At 51.3% G+C, this 18,555-nt stretch overlaps 2 protein-coding genes and 1 pseudogene across 16 annotated transcripts in view; 2 read left to right on the top strand and 1 right to left on the bottom strand.

Annotated features, from left to right (window-relative positions):
* The first annotated feature begins 2,544 nt into the window (after nt 1-2,544).
* Nucleotides 2,545-3,330, top strand: LOC102990680 (UBX domain-containing protein 2B-like; annotated as a pseudogene).
* Nucleotides 3,331-9,210: 5,880 nt separating this feature from the next.
* Nucleotides 9,211-12,033, bottom strand: INHA (inhibin subunit alpha). The gene is made up of 2 exons (XM_024124659.3): nt 11,575-12,033; nt 9,211-10,202 (listed from the first exon to the last, which is right to left on the bottom strand). Exons 1-2 carry the CDS (start codon nt 11,834-11,836, stop codon nt 9,370-9,372), a joined length of 1,095 nt encoding a protein of 364 aa, XP_023980427.1. The 5' UTR covers nt 11,837-12,033; the 3' UTR covers nt 9,211-9,369.
* A 979-nt stretch (nt 12,034-13,012) lies between these two features.
* The window catches only part of OBSL1 (obscurin like cytoskeletal adaptor 1), a 22,675-nt gene continuing 17,132 nt past the window's right edge, over nt 13,013-18,555 (top strand). For 13 of the 15 annotated variants that reach the window (XR_008616663.1, XR_003678455.2, XM_028485159.2 and 10 more), the window contains exons 1-5: nt 13,122-14,225; nt 15,779-16,048; nt 16,133-16,384; nt 16,551-16,853; nt 17,030-17,326. Coding sequence is in view for 13 of the 15 variants with exons in the window: in XM_028485159.2 (XP_028340960.1) it covers nt 13,214-14,225; nt 15,779-16,048; nt 16,133-16,384; nt 16,551-16,853; nt 17,030-17,326 (2,134 nt within the window). In the remaining 2 variants the exon portion in view is untranslated. Of the gene's footprint in view, nt 14,226-15,778; nt 16,049-16,132; nt 16,385-16,550; nt 16,854-17,029; nt 17,327-18,555 lie in introns of all 15 variants that reach the window. The other 2 variants (XM_028485158.2, XM_007122409.3) reach the window with 1 other exon arrangement.

Raw genomic sequence — 18,555 nt, 5'->3', positions numbered from 1 at the left:
AAGGAGCTGCAAATGGAATAGCAATAAAACCTGCTAAGTGAAAACGAGAGACAAATGAGATCAGAGGGGTTAGGGTCTCCAGGACCAGGGGAAGGGGAAAGGCAGAGCCTGCTTTGGAATCTCAGAGCCTCTGTAGAACCTCAAATTCAGAGCAGTCTTTCATTCGTTCAACCAATATTTACTGAGCACTGACTATGTGCAAGATCCTGTGCTGGATTCCGGGTAAATACCGGTGACAACAGCATGGCTCTTGTTCTCAAGAGCTGGCAGTGTGGTGGAAGAGAGACTCCAGTAATCACATCTCAGCATTGTATTCGCTTCCTATTGCCGCTGTAACAAATTACACCAAACAGTTGCTTGAAACAACACGTATTTATTATCTTTTAGTTCTGAAGATCAGAAGTCCAAAATGGATCTCACTGGGCTAAAAATTAAGGTGTTGGTGGGGCTTTGTTACTTTCAGGAGGCTCCAGGGGAGAATCTGTTTTCTTGTCTTTTCCAGCTTCAAGAGGCTGCCTGCTTCCCTGGCTCATGGCCCCTTCCATCTTCACAGCCGGCAGTGACCGACTGAGCCTTTCTCACATCACATCACTCTGACACTGACTCTGCCGCCATCTTCCCCATTTAAGGACCCTTGTGATTACACTGGGCCCACCTGGATAATCCGAGGTAATCATCCTATTCTCAGGTCAGTTGATTAACAACTTTAATTCCATCCACAATCTCAATTCTCCTATAACATAACATTTTTAACTAAATAAATTTGACATATAACATTGTGTAAATTTAGAGTGTAGGTATAACATTTGCCCAGATTCTGGGGATTAGGACATAGACATCTTTGGGGGAAGGGGCCATTATGCTATCACAAACATGATGCATGTTATGGTAGAGACAGTGCTATGGGAGATGGTTCCTGTCCAAAACTGCAAACTGAATACATGCTGCAGCCTCTACCTCCCATCCCAAATGGTTAGAAATAACAGAAAACATATAAAAATAAGTAAATAAATCCATAATCATCCTGGACAACAAGGAGAGCCCTTGGTGGGCCAGAAATCATGAGGAATCCCTGAAAGAAGGATGGCAGGTGCAAATTGGTCAGAGAAGAAAACCACAGCTCAAAATGTGCATAGCAATAGACTGCCATAGGAGTTGAAAACAGCCCCAAGAGCACTCTGTGCCCAGAGAGGGCGGATCCTGAGAGGTCCTGGGCTCAGGAGCCATCAACAGCGCGCTGGTTTTTCAGCATGCCACAGCATGTCAGCCGTTCCACGCACACTCCCCCTTCTTGTCTCCTGGGGCCAAGAAATTCCAGCAGGATTATCTGCCTTCAGGTAGGAGCAGTGGATATAAGATCATTAGATGGAGAGAAAGGACAGTGTTCCTGGTGACTGGTGACACGTAGGAGGTAGAGGGAGGACCCATTTGCAGAAGATGAGCTGCCAGAACACCCTACCTCGCAGCATATCCCCCTGCCAACAGTAACTGACAAGATTTTGATGTACACCATGACATTATCTCATACCCCTTTTGCTAAGGAGGGTACAAACAATCAGACTGGAATCTGCGGTAAAGGATGAGCTTCCAACCAATAATTACCAAACATTGGGAGAAAGTCAACATCTTAAAAGAGATATCAGTGCATAGAGGAGCTTTCATGCAGTGAAATAGATCACAGAGCAAGACCAAGACTTTAGAATAATTGTAACATTCTTGGGTGGAAAAGGATATCACACTGATTTTTTAAAATCAACTGAAAAATTGAACATGATTCTGAAGCAACCAAATCCTCAAAAGAATGATCAGAATAAGCACAGCTAAAGGGTACATGTGTGACCCAGAGGACTGAGTAAATATGTTTTCCCGTCACATAGCACAACACCAAATATGCAAAGTATTTTATTTTTTTAAAAGCTAAGATACACAGAGGGTCGATCTAACACTTTCAATATCAGCTAATAATAAAGTTCTGAAGAAGAAAATAGAAAGAATATGAGAGGAAATTATACTCAAATAAAGAACGAAATATCCTAGAATTGAAGAAAAACATGAATCTTCAGTTTGAAAGGGCCCACCAAATGCCAGTTAGGATCCCTTTTTCAAACTAACATGAGATCTAGTGTGATGCAATTTCAGATGCCATGGTAAGGAGGAAATCTTGAAAACTTCCAATGAGGGGAAAAAAAAAAAAAAGAGGAACTACAAAGGTTTGAGAATCATATAGACATTAAGTCTCATTGAAAAACAGGATACAAGAAGCAAAGGGAGAGAATTTTTCAAAATTCAGAGGAAAAATTACTTTGACTCTAGAATTACATACACAGCCCAACCATCATTCAAGTGCAAAAATAAAAGGACTTTTTCTGTAGTGGGGGACTCAGAAAGTGTATCACCTACAGACTTGCTCTGAAATAAATAATAAAAGAGGATAGATCAGTACCAAGAAAAAGGAGCCCAAGAAAAAGAAGTGAGAGGCAGAAAGCAATGGTGAGCAAAGGCTTTAGTAAATTTGTTCAAACTAAAGAGTAGGACAAAATGGGGGGGAGGTGATGGAGAGAAACATTAAAAGGATTAGAAGCCAGGGAGCTGGTGGAAAATGGCCAAGGCAGCACCTAGCCCGCAGAGTCGGGAGAGGAGGTCTTCAGGGCTGTGGCCCCCAAAAGCACAGGATTTGCAGAATTTAATAAGAATATGAAGAGCTTGCAAAAAAAAAAAAAACCTGAAAACAACCAAAGTGATGATGTGTACCAAGAAATAAATTGGCCTTAGCAGAATTGTATGAAGTGAAATGCAAATCTTCCTAATCTGATAGAACTAAAGTTACAGTCTTTAAAAGCCCACGAATGCCACCCCAAATGTTTTCCCACTGCTGGGGAGATGTTCACTTGTTTAAGGTGCTGACCACCACATCATTCCATAGTAAGGTTCTATTCAAGTGAACATGGGTACAGTGGATTACATATAATTCGACCTTCTACTGGGAAAATTGTGAATGAACTTTTCAAAGAGGCAAGGGAACATGGGACTGTCCCTCTGAATTAAGCCTCAAGAGCTTTGGGTGATGACAAATCTAAGTCATCTACAGGTGGAGGATACAGATTAGGTCATTCCTTTTGTAAGCGATCTGAATGCATCAGTGGAGAAAATCAGCTTCAAGATATCAGATTCTGCTTAAACTGTGAAGCAACAGTTTCAGTTTAGATGATGGAGAATTGAGACCTTACAACGAACCCAACAAATGCTCAGTTTCTTGAGTCTGTTAAGGGAAGGGTGACTCTCTTTGCATGTATGCCTGAAATTCAGCAACTAATATTAGAAATCCTTTAAAGTGGCATTATTGCTGGCAGAAGATTGCAAAAGAAATTTCTCTGGCGCTTCTGCAACTGGTTCAGAATGGCCAAGTGAATTTGGATATGGAGGATCATCAAGATCAAGAATACATACAACCTAGAATAAGCTTCAAGGCTTTTAGCAGAGAAAGCAAAAACTTGGAAGCCTTACACCTAAAATAGTCAATACACCTTCCTCCCCAGAAGAGATGTCAGTACTTAATGCAGTTGTTCCTGTTGACGATTCCGTGCCAATGACAAAAATTCCAATCAGGTTAGCCAATGAGAGTCCTTTGATACATTACACACAGGATCCTGGATATTCTGGACTTTATTGTACAGTCCCATCCTGAATTTGCAACTCTTGACTTTATTCTTGGAATTCATTTCCATGGAGCTCACTGATGAAAGCCTGAAACAGATATTCTTAAGAATATCCAAGCAGTAGCAGATCAGAAAGATGATGTGCCGTATTAATAAGAAACATACTTCCAGCATAAAAACAAATTATTTTTATTACTTTACAGATACATTTTGGTTTTATTCTTATTCTGTCTTCCAGCCTTAGTATAGATACATTTGGACTAGGAATAGATCTTGAGATAAATATGTTTTAGTTTTATGTTGATAACATTTAAACATCCAGGCAAACCAGTTTGTTACATGCTCAGTGTTAATGTACCCACATTTGTTTGCAGGGAAAAAAAAATGAAAAAAACCCCTTTTTGATAAATCATTTGGTAGAATTTGCACTAAAGTTTCTCGATGCTGCCTTGACCAACAGCCATTAAGAAACTTTTTTGTCAAATAAGTTTTTTTTGATATATACTGAAAAGTATTTGTATTCTTATTTTGAACTAGTTTGATCATTCAATAATTATTTCTCCTATTAAGATTTTATGCATTTTTTGACTTACTGATTTAGCTATATCACTAGTATCAAAAAATACAGCTTGGCATTGTTACCTGTAGAGCTATGACCATCATAAACTAGAAACAGAAAGACATTAAGGTCAGCAATCCTTGGGAATATGTGTTAAACAGCACTTATTTATTTATTTATTTATTTATTTGCGGTACGCGGGCCTCTCACTGTTGTGGCCTCTCCCCATTGCGGAGCACAGGCTCCAGACGCGCAGGCTCAGCGGCCATGGCTCACGGTCCCAGCCGCTCCGCGGCACGTGGGATCCTCCCGGACCGGGGCACGAACCCGCGTCCCCTGCATCGGCAGGCGGACTCCCAACCACTGCGCCACCAGGGAAGCCCTAAACAGCACTTTAAGATCAAATTATTACAATCCCTTTCAGAGCCTGTCTTGATCACATTCATTTTTTCATATAACACATTTTTCTAGGGGACACACTATGTTAACACTCTTCTCACTGCTCAACCCAGAATATATTCTACTCCAAGACAAAACTAGTGTAGAAATTCAGGAATGTATTTTTTGTCAAACATACTGGATCTAAAGAATGACCAGCATAAATATTCTAAATTGTACTGAAGCCAAGTATTTCCTGGATGAGGCAGACTACATCAGGAATGATAGAAAAGGGATTTCTTCTTCCCAGACACCACCTCATCTTTGGTCACTGTTTCTGGTTAGTTTTCTGTTACTGCCGTAACAGATCACTACAAATTTAGTGGCTTAAAAGAACACAGATTAATGATTTTACGATTATGTAGAAGTCTGGTATGGGTCTCGCTGGGCTAAAATCAAGGTGACAGCAGGACTGCATTCCTTTCAAGAGGCTCTGAGGGAGAATCATTTCCTTGCCTTTCCAGCTTCTAGAGGCTGCTTGTATTCCTTGGCTTTTGGCCCCCTTCTTCCATCTTCAAAGCTAGCAACATTGCATCTCTCTGATTCTTCCCTATCATCACAACTCTCTGACAGCAGCCAGGAAATATTCTCTGTCTTTAAGGGCTCATGGGATTAGATTGGGCTCACTGGATAATCCACAATTATCTCCCCCCACCTTAAGGTCTGTAGTAACCTTAATCACATCTGCAAAGTCCCCTTTGCCATGTAAAGTAACAAATCACAGGCTCCTTCTGGAGGCTGCAGGAGAGAATCTGTTCTTTGCTTCTTCCAACCTGTAGAGGCTGCTGGCATCCCTTAGCTCATGACTGTATCACTCCAAGTCTGCAAGGATAGGTGTAGGGTCTATTGTAAAGGGCTGTTATACCACACAAAGCAGGTTGAACTTTGGGTAGACAAGTTTTTCAGTCACCTAAGGGACAAAATCACCAAAGAAGTTATCCTCTCGGCACCAGGTATGACATGGGCTGGAGAGGTAGGGAGTGACTGCTTAGAGACTGGTTAAGGAGGCTGCTGAATTGCTCAGTCAAGAATCGCCCTTTAGGGGCTTCCCTGGTGGCGCAGTGGCTGAGAGTCCACCTGCCGATGCAGGGGACACGGGTTTGTGCCCCGGTCCGGGAAGATCCCACATGCCGCGGAGCGGCTGGGCCCGTGAGCCATGGCCGCTGAGCTTGCGCGTCCGGAGCCTGTGCTCCGCAACGGGAGAGGCCACAACAGTGAGAGGCCCGTGTACCGCAAAAAAAAAAAAAAAAAAGAATCCCCCTTTAGAATGTAAATTGGTGCAGCCACTATGGAAAACACTATGGAAGTTCCTTAAAAAACTAAAAGTAGAGCTACCATATTATCCAGCAATCCCACTCCTGGGCATATATCCAGAAAAGACAAAAACTCTAATTCAAAAAGATGCATATACCCAGTGTTCATAGCAGCGCTATTTACAGTAGCCAAGACATGGGAACAACCCAAATGCCCATCAACAGGTGATTGGTTTAAGATGTAGTGTGTATATATATATATATATGAATATTATATATATAATGGAATATTAGTCATAAAAAAGGATGAAATATTGCCATTTGCAGCAACATGGATGGACCTAGAGAATATCATAGAAAGTGAAGTAAGTCAGAGAAAGGCAAATATTATATGATATCACTTATATGTGGAATCTAAAAAGTAATACAAATTAATCTATATACAAAGCAGAAACAGACTCATAGACATAGAAAACAAACTTATGGTTACCAAAGGGGAAAGGGAGTGGGGGAGAGGGATAAATTAGGAGTATGGGATTAACAGATACAAATTGCTATACATAAATTAGATAAGCTACAGGGATTTACTGTATAACACAGGGAACTATATTCAATACCTTGTAATAACCTATAATGGAAAATAATCTGAAAAAATATGTATATAACTGAATCACTTTGCTGTACACCTGAAACTAACACAATATTATAAATCAATTATACTTCAATTAAAAAAAAAGAATTTCCCCTTAAATGGCAAAATAGTATCTATGTAGAGAGAGAGAAAGGGCTTGATTTGAGAGATAATTAGGAGGAGGAACCAGCAGTACTTTTGTTTCAGCATCTATCCCACCTTTGTGTGGTAACTGCACTCTACTTTGGGGAAGCAGGTGACAACTTCACCTTGTGCTTTAGGCTCTGGACTCCAGGGGTAGGACACATGATCTAAGTCATTAACACATTCTGTTCCCTCAGCCACCTTTCCTGGAGGAGCACATGACCCTAATCAGGACAGTCAGGCACCAAGACCCAATCTGGGACTTCTAGAAGCAAACTCCCTCCTGCTAGACCAAGTGGTGTGATGATGAGAGCCTGGAACTGCCCAGGCTGCCTTGGACCTGGGATGGAGCCCACTCACGGGATGTAGAGCCTATAGCTGGATCCTGGTACAGTAGTGTCTTCTGACCCCAGAATCAAGCCATACCTTAGCCAGCTATGCTTGTGGACTTGTCACAAGCCAGTGATTTTTTAAATTCTATTTTTTTTTTGGTCTAAGCCAGTTTGAGTTGAATTTTCTGTTCAATTTGTCTCCGAATGAAGATTATTCAAAATGTCTCTAATGGTTACCACTGGGAACAGGGAAAATCTCTGAAGTCTACTGCTTTTCGTCTCATGGCCAGGAGTGAAGACAGATTTTCTTAGCCACTGTTGGCCCCTCTTAGGGAGGGGTGGACATTTCTTCCTGACTTGCTAAGTTAGTGGAATCAAAGGCCTTAGAGACCCTGGAAGGGTGGCTCAGACCAGTGACTCCCAGACTTTAGGATTTCACAGATTTAGAGATTTCACAGATTTCAGCAGCAAAATTGCAAAGAAAAATCTTAGGATCCAAATTAGAATTGCCAAGTTTTAATTTTGTTAAGAAAAAACTTAAAAACAAACAAACAAAACCCCTACCGTCTACCATCACTATAATATCATAAAAGAAATAACATATTGACACACATACACACACAGGAAGGATAATTTTAGAATACAGGGCAGCCTTTTAGAAAGAATACCTTTGGCTTTGTGAAAGTTACCGTGTGGCACTCGTTTCTCTCACTCCATATCAGATATGTGAAAACACTTCCCTAGCAACACCCATCTGCTAACTGGCCTAGTAGAGAACCCTGTGGCCCTAGGTAGAGTGTCCCCAGCCCTCAGATGACATCCACATCCCTGGAACAGGGAAAGTCTGGACATCACAGGGTCCTAGACGGCCCAGTGGGAAGAGGGAGACTCCTAAGCCTAGTAGGAAGATTGAAGATCCCAGGGACAAGCCTCGCTCAGGGCAGGGGGGACCAGGCAAGGGAAGCCAGACAGGGAGAGAGTGGTGCTTAGACGGCCTTGAGGAAAATCTCCCATTCCCACCAGTGGCCCAGCCCAACCAGCCCTCTCCCCAGTCCCCCGCCTGAGTAGGGAGCCCAGGGGCCCTGAGCATACCAGTTGCAATGCTGGGTGTCGATGAAGGTGCTGGGAGAGACCCAGGCCTGTGAACAGGTGGGTTCCCAACTCCCTAGCAGCGGCATCAACTGAGACCGGGCCTCATGCAGTCGGAGTGGGCTGCCCTGGGGACTCTGGTGCTGTGAGGAACAATAGCTTACCCAGCTCAGCTCAAGGAGCGAGAAGGCATTAGCCTAAGGCGACAGGACGGGATTCTCCCCCCTCCACACCCCCTCCTGGGGCAGGAACTTACCGGCCCACTCCACACCCCGTGGATCTGGGTTAGTAGGAGGGAGTCTTGTGTTAGCATAACTACACATTGCAGTTGTGCAGTCAACATCAGAAAGTGCTCTAGAGTTTCAATCTGAGGGACCTGAACACCCCCAACCTTCCCCCCCAACCCACACACACATACACACTCTAAAGGGAGACTGGATGGAACCTACTGGCTGAGAGCCAGGACCTAGGGCAGGGCAGGAGGATACTAAGACCAAGGGGAGAAGGAGGAGAGTGAAAAAGAAAGCAGGAAGGCCAGGGAAGCGGGGCCCAGTCAAGATGGGGCAGAATGGACTGATAGGAGATGCAACGTGAAAAGAAAAAAGGACTCTGTGCACTCTGGGCTCTCAGTGTGGGCACAAGTTCACACAAGAGCAGATGGTTTCTCTGCCTTTCCACCGTCTGACATTAAGGGCTGAGTTAAGGGATTATGTAAAGATACACAGGGCACATCTATAAATCACCTGACCTTGAGCTAGGCGTCCATCAGCTAGGGCAGAGTGTGGCAAGGAGGGGGCGGTTAGGCCACTTGGGCGTAGACACTATGAAGTGTGTACAGCAGGCCACCCAACCGACACATCAGGTCCGGCTTGAATGAGGGCCAGTTCTGGCTCCAGAGTGGCTGTCCTGAGCTGGGAAGCACCTTTTTGTCATCCCCAAGCATTGTAGCTTCCTACCAGATACACATCCAATTACAGGTGGTGAACCCCACATCTCTGAGGTCAAGTGAGGCTGAGTGACCCGAGATCCCACAATCCCATGCTCCCGGGGCCCAGACCTCACCCTGACACACACAACGTGTCAGAGAAGCCTAAGAAAACACACCGAGTCATATGCACTATGCTGTTTATTGTCACGTTACCCGTGGGACAGGGACGGGATAGGGAGGGGAGCCTCCAGGCAGAGAGGTGGAAGGAGCGGGGAGGTGAGAACCCTGCCCTTCCTCCAGGCTGGTAATGGTGGGGACTCGGCCACCAGCAGGACTCCCTTAGATGCAAGCACAGTGCTGCGTGAGCAGGTTGGGCACCGTCTCATACTTAAAAGAGTAACCTCCATCCGAGGTGGTGCGGACATGTAGGGGCCTCATGGTCCCTGGGAGAGCAGCGCAGCAGGGCTGGGCCCCTGGCACCAAAGGGAGGGGCTGGACAGGGGTAGGGGGTGCCCCGGGGACTGGCAGGGACAGGTCCGGTGGGGTGGACGGCCCACAGCCCCCATGACAATAGTGGAAGATGAAACTGGGAGGGTGCACGATCCACCGTTCCCAGCCCAGCTCCTGGAAGGAGATGTTGAGGGCCGCTCTGTGGCAGTCGGCATGCGCGGCGGGTTCCTCCGGACGCCTCTGCAGCAGGCGCAGCGCGGCGGGAGACCAAGGCCAGGGCAGCGGGGGCGTGGAGCGGCGGGCTCTCTCCCCTCCGCTGGGCGGCCTGGCCCGAGTGTGGGCCACCAGGAAGGGGGTGGCCTCGGGCCGCGCTGAGCAGGAACAGAGAGGACAGTGCAGGAGGAGCACCAGGACGGGATGGGTCAGCAGAGGGAAGGCAGAGGCGGCCAGGTGCAGCACAGCCCAGCGAGGGGGTGCCTGGCCCAGTGACATGGGCACAGCTGTGGGACCCCGGGATGACAGTGCCAGGAGGCCTAGCAGGGGCCCAGAGCTATTGGCGACTGCTGTCTCCTGCCTGTCCAGTCCCGTGTGGAACCACAGCTGGGCCGACGTCACCTGGCGGCTGCGTGTGTGCTGGGATGGCCGGAACACATATGTAAAGAGGTCCTCCTTGGCCTCCTGGGCCAGCTCTCCGGCAGCTGGCTCGTCCCCGAGGCTGGCACCTGCAGGAGGCAGAGGGAAGGGAGAGAGCAGCCCTGAGTGGCAGAACCCGGGACCCTCCTCCTCAGCGGGAGGGAGGGATGTGGCTGCCACTCACAAGAGCTTGCTAAGCGCTCTACTGAGTGCTTTGCCAGATGCGGGCCTCTCCTCAGTCTCGGGGGGAACTGACAGAGGCTCCCAGTTTGTTATTTCATCATTAAAGGACTACAAAAATACCAGACATTGCCAACTTCTCTCTGAAGTGGTTTTACCAATTAATATTCCCATCAGCGATGTGTAAGAGGCCCTGCACTTTCTCCCCTCACCAACACCTAGAATTGATAGTTATATTTAAATTTTTGTTCATCTGATACTATGAAATGGTACCTTGAATGCTGTGTACACAAGCACTTGTTATATTACTCTTTATGTCTTTTTATGTGTCAGAAATATTGCATGAGAAAGTCTTTAAAATAATTCCACCTTAAAAAGGCAGATTAACACCAAGAAGAAGGAGGAGAAGGAGGAGGGGGGAGGAGAAAGGATGTAACTCAGAATAAGGACAGTGCTTTCTAAGAAAATGCAGTTGGCATCCTTACCCTGACAGGTATATAGATAGAACTAAACGATCATGAACCAGCATGAGTTGAAGACCTGGCAACTGGGGCTGTACTGTTATGTGGGTTATCTCAATATAAACCTCACAACTGATCCATTTTGCAGATAAGAAAACTGAGGGTTAGAAAGATGAACTGTCATTTAACTACTAAGTAGCCAGGCTGGGATTCTGCCTGATCCCATAGCCACACTCACTGTGCTGCACGGGGCCCGAAGTGCAGGGAGGCAAGGGATCCTCTTTGAGAGCAAAGTGGGCCAGATTACAAGAAAGTTTAGCCAGAGGAGGGCTTTACTCATTGAGTCAGTGCAACATGAGGAGATGAGGAGAGAACTCAAGAGAAGGTAGACTAGTTTCCCAACTAATCTTTCTCCTGCATCCCTGGTATCTTCTCAAGTCTCAGCTACTTGGGGCTAAAGAAACAGTGTTTGGAGCAAGGAACAAAAGCAAAGATAGAAGGAAAGATGGCAGGAAGGGGCCCATGCCCAGATATCTGTGTCCCTAGAGACCCTTGGCCTCCCAGACAACTATCTCCCAAATGCCTCCTGTGAACCATGCACGCTAGATACACCATCTCACTTAATCCTGAGAGGTAGGCATTATTGCCCTTTTTACAGATGAGGAGACAGAGGCTCAGGAAGGTTCAGTAACTGGTCCATTACTGCAAGGCCAGTTGAGTCGCAGGACTGGGACTCAAACGCAGACCTGCCTGGCTCCCAAGCCCCTGCAGTACCACACTGTTTATCAAAGTCAAGGTGCCAGCTCCCCACCCTCGTTACCTGTAGCCGGGAAAAGGATGGCCTGGGAGACATCCTCTTCCTCGGGCTCAGAGCCCCTGCGCTTGAAGCCCCTCACAGCATGTCTTCGGGGCAGACGCCTGACTCCAGGATTCCCACCTTCCCCAGTCACTGCGGGGGCTCCCAAGGCATCCAGGAACAGGGCCCTCACCTTGGCCAGGACAAGTTCCCGGTCCAGCTCCGGCCCATGGCACCCATGCCCACCCCGTGGGGCCAGCAGCAAGAGGAGCAGCTGAGGCCACATAGCTCACCTGGCCCTGCCAACGGTGAACCCACACCCTGCCCCGTGCCCCTTCTGCCAGGGTCTGCCCAGTGCCTCCCCACTCTGCCCTCCCCATCCCACCACCCGCCCTCTTCTACCCTTCTCACCCGTCTTCCCCAGCCCTTCCCACCCGCCGCAGTCCAGTTGCCCCTGCCCATGGCATTGAGACCTCCTATCTCTGACGTAGATGTCTGTGGCCCTGAGCCTTATCTCCCACTCCCGCCTGGAATGTGGGGGAGGGGCTGGCGAGGGCTTTCACCCCAAGCGACCTGACCCACACGTACAACCCCTCCCCGCTACACACATAGCTCACCTGGCCCTGCCAACGGTGAACCCACACCCTGCCCCGTGCCCCTTCTGCCAGGGTCTGCCCAGTGCCTCCCCACTCTGCCCTCCCCATCCCACCACCCGCCCTCTTCTACCCTTCTCACCCGTCTTCCCCAGCCCTTCCCACCCGCCGCAGTCCAGTTGCCCCTGCCCATGGCATTGAGACCTCCTATCTCTGACGTAGATGTCTGTGGCCCTGAGCCTTATCTCCCACTCCCGCCTGGAATGTGGGGGAAGGGCTGGCGAGGGCTTTCACCCCAAGCGACCTGACCCACACGTACAACCCCTCCCCGCTACACAAACACACACACACACACACACACACACACACACACACACACAGTGACACAACCCAGCACCCAGCGCAGAGGTGACACCAGGTGGGACAGGAGCCTGGAAGCTGGGGTCTGCCAGCTCCTAAAAGCGTTCCTTGTCAGGGAGACAGAGCGCGCCAGCCCCTCAGAGCTTCTGGGGCCCCTTTCAACCACGCAGCTGCTGGGCCAGTCCTGGGGGGAAGGGTTAGGGCGGGGGCTGGAACTGGGGCTAGGGCAGGGGGCAGGTGGTCCCGCCTGCTCTAAACTTGGCCTGGAGGAGCCAGTCTGGGCTCTCGTCCTCCAGCTGTGTCATCAGAGAATATTTTGGGGATTGGCAGCTGCAGGCGCCTCTGCCACTCAGGCCCAAGCCTGGCGGGCGGCTGGGGACCTGGCGGCTGGAGGTGGGAGGGAGGAGGGGAAAGAGGCCTTGGCTGTGGGAGGGGGCTGGGAAGACTGGCTCTCCGGAGCAGGAAGCCAGGCCGCAGGCAGGGGAGGCTGAGGGGCCCCTCGCTGGGGAGGCAAACAGGAAGGCCTGCCCCCTGAGCCCTGGGCCCCGGCCCGGGAATCGCCGCCGCCAGAGCCGCAGCTCCGGGCCGAGGGTAAGGAGGCGAGCCGGGAGCAAGGAGGCGAGCCGGGAGCGGGCGGCCAGGGGAAAGCTCCGCGGGTCCCGGCGCCCGGTCTCCAGACGCGGCCCGCCTCCTGGGCTCGCGCCGCCGCGATGAAGGCGGGCTCGGGGGACCAGGGGAGCCCCCCGTGCTTCCTGCGCTTCCCGCGGCCCGTGCGGGTGGTAAGTGGCGCCGAGGCCGAGCTCAAGTGCGTGGTGCTGGGGGAGCCGCCGCCCATTGTCGTGTGGGAGAAGGGCGGGCAGCAGCTGGCGGCCTCGGAGCGCCTGAGCTTCCCGGCGGACGGCGCCGAGCACGGCCTGCTGCTGAGCGGCGCGCTGCCCACCGACGCGGGGGTCTACGTGTGCCGCGCCCGCAATGCGGCCGGAGAGGCCTACGCGGCGGCCGCCGTCACCGTGCTGGAGCCGCCGGCCCCCGAGCGCGAGCCCCAGCCTGCCGAACGCCCGCGGCTGCCGCCCGGGGCCGGGGAGGACGCCCCGGTGTTCCTGACGGGGCCCCGGTCCCAGTGGGTGCTGCGGGGGGCGGAGGTGGTGCTGGAGTGCCAGGTGGGGGGCCTCCCCGCGCCGACGCTGTACTGGGAGAAGGACGGGATGGCGCTGGACGAAGTGTGGGACAGTAGCCACTTCTCCCTCGAACCTGGCCGCGCCGAGGGCCGCCCGGGCGCGAGCCTGGCGCTGCGCATCCTGGCGGCGCGGCTGCCCGACTCCGGCGTCTACGTGTGCCACGCCCGCAACGCGCACGGCCACGCGCGGGCCGGCGCGCTGCTGCAGGTGCAGCAGCCCCCCGAGAGCCCGCCCGAGGACCCGGACGAGGCCCCCAATCCCGTGGTGGAGCCGCTCAAGTGCGCGCCCAAGACCTTCTGGGTGAACGAGGGCAAGCACGCCAAGTTCCGCTGCTACGTGATGGGCAAGCCCGAGCCCGAGATCGAATGGCACTGGGAGGGCCACGCGCTGCTCCCTGACCGCCGCCGCCTCATGTACCGCGACCGCGACGGCGGCTTCGTGCTCAAGGTGCTCTACTGCCAGGCCAAGGATCGCGGGCTCTACGTGTGTGCCGCGCGCAACTCGGCGGGCCAGACGCTCAGTGCCGTGCAGCTACATGTCAAAGGTACCGCGGCGCCCCCGGGCGGCCGGGGCCCTGGGAGGGGCCTCCAGCACCCTCCCAGACCCTCCTAACTCCAGTCCCACTCAGTGCCCAGAAGACGGTGGGGGGTAAGGGAGGTTGAGTATTAAAATGCCATTTCCCGCCCACCTCCCATTCCCCAGGGATTCGGATTTAGTAGATCTGAAGGGTACCTACTCCAGGAACTTCTTAGCAAGCTCCCCAAATGATTCTGAGGCAGATGGTGGAAAACCACTCTTAGATAAAGGGCTTTAAGGAATGATTCACGTACAGACCCAGAGGGATCTACAATTCCTGTAGTTCATTGTTTTTCAACTTCTTTGTTATTTCATCAACCTGTCCCCGGATGGAAATCCCATCTGGGGCCCCAATATATAAGACAGATAAAAGGATCATTTTGTGGGTGTAAACTTCTAAATCCAAATTTCATAACATGTACTTATAAAGTCAATCAGTGAGAACGAGGGGTTTATTTTATTGAATATACACATTTTAACCATACATAACTGGGTCTAGTCTGTGAGCCCGATGGGGAAGGCCTAGCTGCAGGTGTCACATTGAGAAACTCCTGATTCGCACCAAAGGGAGAAAACTTGAGGGAGAAAAAAAATGCCGCGCAATTTTTGACTATTCTTTCATTAGACTGCTCTCAGGTTTGCGAGGAGAAGAAGAAGGTGAAGGAGAGGAAATTTATTTATCAAAGTTGAGTCCCCGACAGTATTTAATAAATGCTTACATTGCTCATAAATAGAAAATTCAGGGAGGGAAAACACCCCAAACTCACACTGGAAGTTAAAGCTCTCCATAATAGGAGTTCATCACAACTCATGACATTATACCTTCACTAGTTATTACCCAACTTTTTCCCTCAGAGGAAAAAAAGTTGGCAAATCTCCTGAGCCCTGCCTGGCACGCAGTCAAGCATGTGGCACCTGTGCCACAGTGGTGGCCTCTTGGGTACAGTTTGATGTGCACAAACTGGCCGGGCAGGGCTCTAAGCCCCTGAGGAGAGAAAAGCCCAACACGATGGCAGAGCTTCCCAGAGCCGCATGACAAGACAGAAGTGCTTCCCCAGCAGCCAAAGTGAACCCTCTGGCCGTTTCCATCGTCGTGCTTTCTTTTTGTAAAATGCAGTTTTGAAAGTGGTTAAAGTACTTTCAAAATGAAATTCAACTCAAACCTTTGCAGAATTGTGTGTAGTGCCTGTGAAGAGCCCCAGGGAACAATTTGAAAATCCCTGATGTGGTCCAAGCCCTTCCATCCCTTTTTCCACTTAACGAGTAAAGAAACTGAGACCCAGGATCATGAAAATGGCCTTGGTCAAGGTGATGTGGCTAGCGAGTGTCAGGGTCAGATGAGAATATGGGTCCCCTGACTTCCATTCTGGGGGTTTCTCTGATTCCACAATGCCTGCTGGCTCTGGGAGAAGAGAAAACGGCTGGAGCTAATGTGGGTTTAGGAAGTAGATGATGGGAGGAGAGTCTTTCTCCTGGTCGGGCCCTCTCCAGAGCCTTCTCTGGTCTCTCCCTTCTTCACAGAGCCTCGCCTCCGCTTCACGAGGCCCCTGCAGGACGTGGAGGGCCGGGAGCATGGGATTGTGGTGCTGGAGTGTAAAGTCCCCAACTCCCGCATTCCCACGGCCTGGTTCCGCGAGGACCAGCGGCTGCTGCCCTGCCGCAAGTACGAGCAGATCGAGGAGGGCACGGTCCGGCGCCTCATCATCCACAGGCTGAAGGCAGATGACGACGGAGTTTACCTGTGCGAGATGCGCGGCCGGGTGCGCACCGTGGCCAACGTGACAGTCAAAGGTCGGCTGGCCAGTGGGAGGAGGCCGACACCGAGGCAGGCAGATGCCCAGACCCCGGGCTGACAGACTCCCATCCGTGTCTCAGGGCCCATCCTGAAGCGGCTGCCCCGGAAGCTCGATGTTTTTGAGGGAGAGAACGCAGTGCTGCTGGTGGAGACCCGCGAGGCTGGGGTGGAAGGGCGCTGGAGTCGAGATGGGGAGGACCTGCCGGCCACCTGCCAGAGCAGCTCCGGCCACATGCATGCCCTGGTCCTTCCAGGGGTCACCCGAGAAGATGCTGGCGAAGTCACCTTCAGCCTGGGCAACTCCCGTACCACCACTCTGCTCAGAGTCAAATGTGAGGGCCTGAAAACCCCTAGGCAGCCTCCTCAAGGGCTGGACAGGAGGGTCTAGGGCTGGAAGGTGATCAGATGCCACAGTCTGGGTTGGCAAAGTGGACTTAAGGTCAGAGGGCTGTGGGAGGCTGGAGCAGGGCTCGGACGCAAACCCTGCCTTTGTCTCAGGCGTCAAGCACAATCCCCCGGGACCCCCAGTGTTGGCAGAAATGTTCAAGGGCCACAAGAATACGGTCCTGCTGACCTGGAAGCCTCCCGAGCCAGCTCCTGAGACCCCCTTCATCTACCGGCTGGAACGGCAGGAGGTGGGCTCAGAAGACTGGATCCAGTGCTTCAGCATTGAGAAAGCTGGGGCCGTGGAGGTGCCGGGAGACTGTGTGCCCTCCGAGGGCGACTACCGCTTCCGCGTCTGCACCGTCAGCGAACACGGCCGCAGCTCCCATGTCGTGTTCCATGGATCTGCTCACCTCGGTGAGTCGGTCCTGCCAGCCCAGGCTGACAACCGCTGTGCCCCAAGTCACACCCTCCCCATCACCTTCCTCCCTTCCCTGGCCCTCAGTCCCTGTCCTGTTATATGCCTTCTACCTGCCAGTCTCTGCCCTCTGCCACCCCGCTGGTTCTGATGGCCGAACTCTGTCCCATCTCAGTGCCCACAGCTCGCCTGGTGACCGGTCTGGACGACGTGCAGGTATATGACGGGGAAGATGCCATCTTCTCCCTCGATCTCTCCACCATCATCCAGGGCACCTGGTTCCTTAATGGGGAAGAGCTCAAGAGTAATGAGCCAGAGGGCCAGGTGGAGCCTGGGGCCCTGCGGTACCGGCTGGAGCAGAAGGGCCTGCAGCACAGACTCATCCTGCAAGCTGTCAAGCACCAGGACAGCGGGGCCCTGGTTGGCTTCAGCTGCCCAGGTGTGCAGGACTCAGCTGCCCTCACCATCCAAGGTTCGTGCAGGTGGGGACCAGGGTGGGCAGATAGGGTCAAGACACACAAGTCCCATTAGCAACATGAGGCAGATGCTATTGCTGCTCCTCACATCTGGGCCAGGAGAGTAAGCATCCGTGGTGAGCTAGCTCAGGTAGAGGGCTCAGTGATCCAGAAGTTCAGTTTCAACTCATACGCAACGTATAGGGGACCCCTGGTTATCTTCACCAGCCTCATATCCATATTCTCTGGGGCACTTTGTGGTTTGCAGGATTCTGTCATGTTTGTCATCTCAGAGACACAGACCTTGGCTCTTAGTCCCTGACTGCTTCCTGCCCTATCACATAAGGGCTAACGCTATGGGAGCAACTTTCTGTGTGCCAGGCATAACCCTAAATCGCTTTATATATATTAATCAGCACAATCCTCTCAACAGCCCTACAGGATGGGGTCTTTTGTCATTCCATTTTACCAATGGGGAAAGTGAGGCACAGGGAAGTTCAGCGACTTGCCCAAAGTCACAAAGCTAGTGAGTGCTGGTGCTGGATCATGAACCCAGGCGGTCTGGCTTCAGAATCACACTCTGCCACCTGGGGAAAAAGGGAAGGAGAGGGAATGAGGCCTCCCCGAGGATGACAGATCTTGGTAGCGGTCTGAAAGTGCAGGCAACATGCTGGCATTTGCCATTGCACCATTGCTGGAGTTTGTATGGCCAATCAAGGAATTCCTCAGTGCCCAAGTGCAGGGCCTTGAGGTGGTTAGCTGCCAGCATCCCAGGAGGAGGACAAAGTGAGAAATAACCAGCAACCAGAGCAGCGTTTCTAAAACGCAACGCAGGTTCACCAACATCAGAGTCATCTGGAGGCTGGTTTATAATGCAGATTCCCGGGCCCCTGCACGCTTGGGGAGGGGCCTAAGAATCTGCATTTTCAGCAGGCTCCCTGGGAATTCTTATGCACACTAAAACCACTGCTCTTAAGAGTTGGTGTGTAAGCTAAAACTTTTTTTTTTTTTGGCCACCGCATGCGGGATTTTAGTTCCCCAACTAGGGACTGAACCCGTGCCCCCTGCATTGGGAGCGCGGAGTCTTAACCACTGGACCACCAGGGAAGTCCCAGCCCAAAACTAATTTTTTTTTTTTTTCCCTGCGGTACGCGGGCGGCCTCTCACTGTTGTGGCCTCTCCCGTTGCGGAGCACAGGCTCCGGACGCGCAGGCTCAGCGGCCATGGCTCACGGGCCCAGCCGCTC

Source organism: Physeter macrocephalus, unplaced genomic scaffold (assembly GCF_002837175.3).
Source record: "Physeter macrocephalus isolate SW-GA unplaced genomic scaffold, ASM283717v5 random_291, whole genome shotgun sequence".
NCBI lineage: Eukaryota > Metazoa > Chordata > Mammalia > Artiodactyla > Physeteridae > Physeter > Physeter macrocephalus.
This window is presented reverse-complemented; position numbering and strand designations above follow the sequence as displayed.

Excerpts from the sequence above, each read along its gene's own strand:
- INHA (XM_024124659.3), bottom strand. The coding sequence starts at position 11,836 with ATGTGGCCTCAGCTGCTCCTCTTGCTGCTGGCCCCACGGGGTGGGCAT. Across the intron at positions 10,203-11,574 it reads CATCCTTTTCCCGGCTACAG|GTGCCAGCCTCGGGGACGAG; the intron begins GTAACGAGGGTG and ends TGCCTCCTGCAG.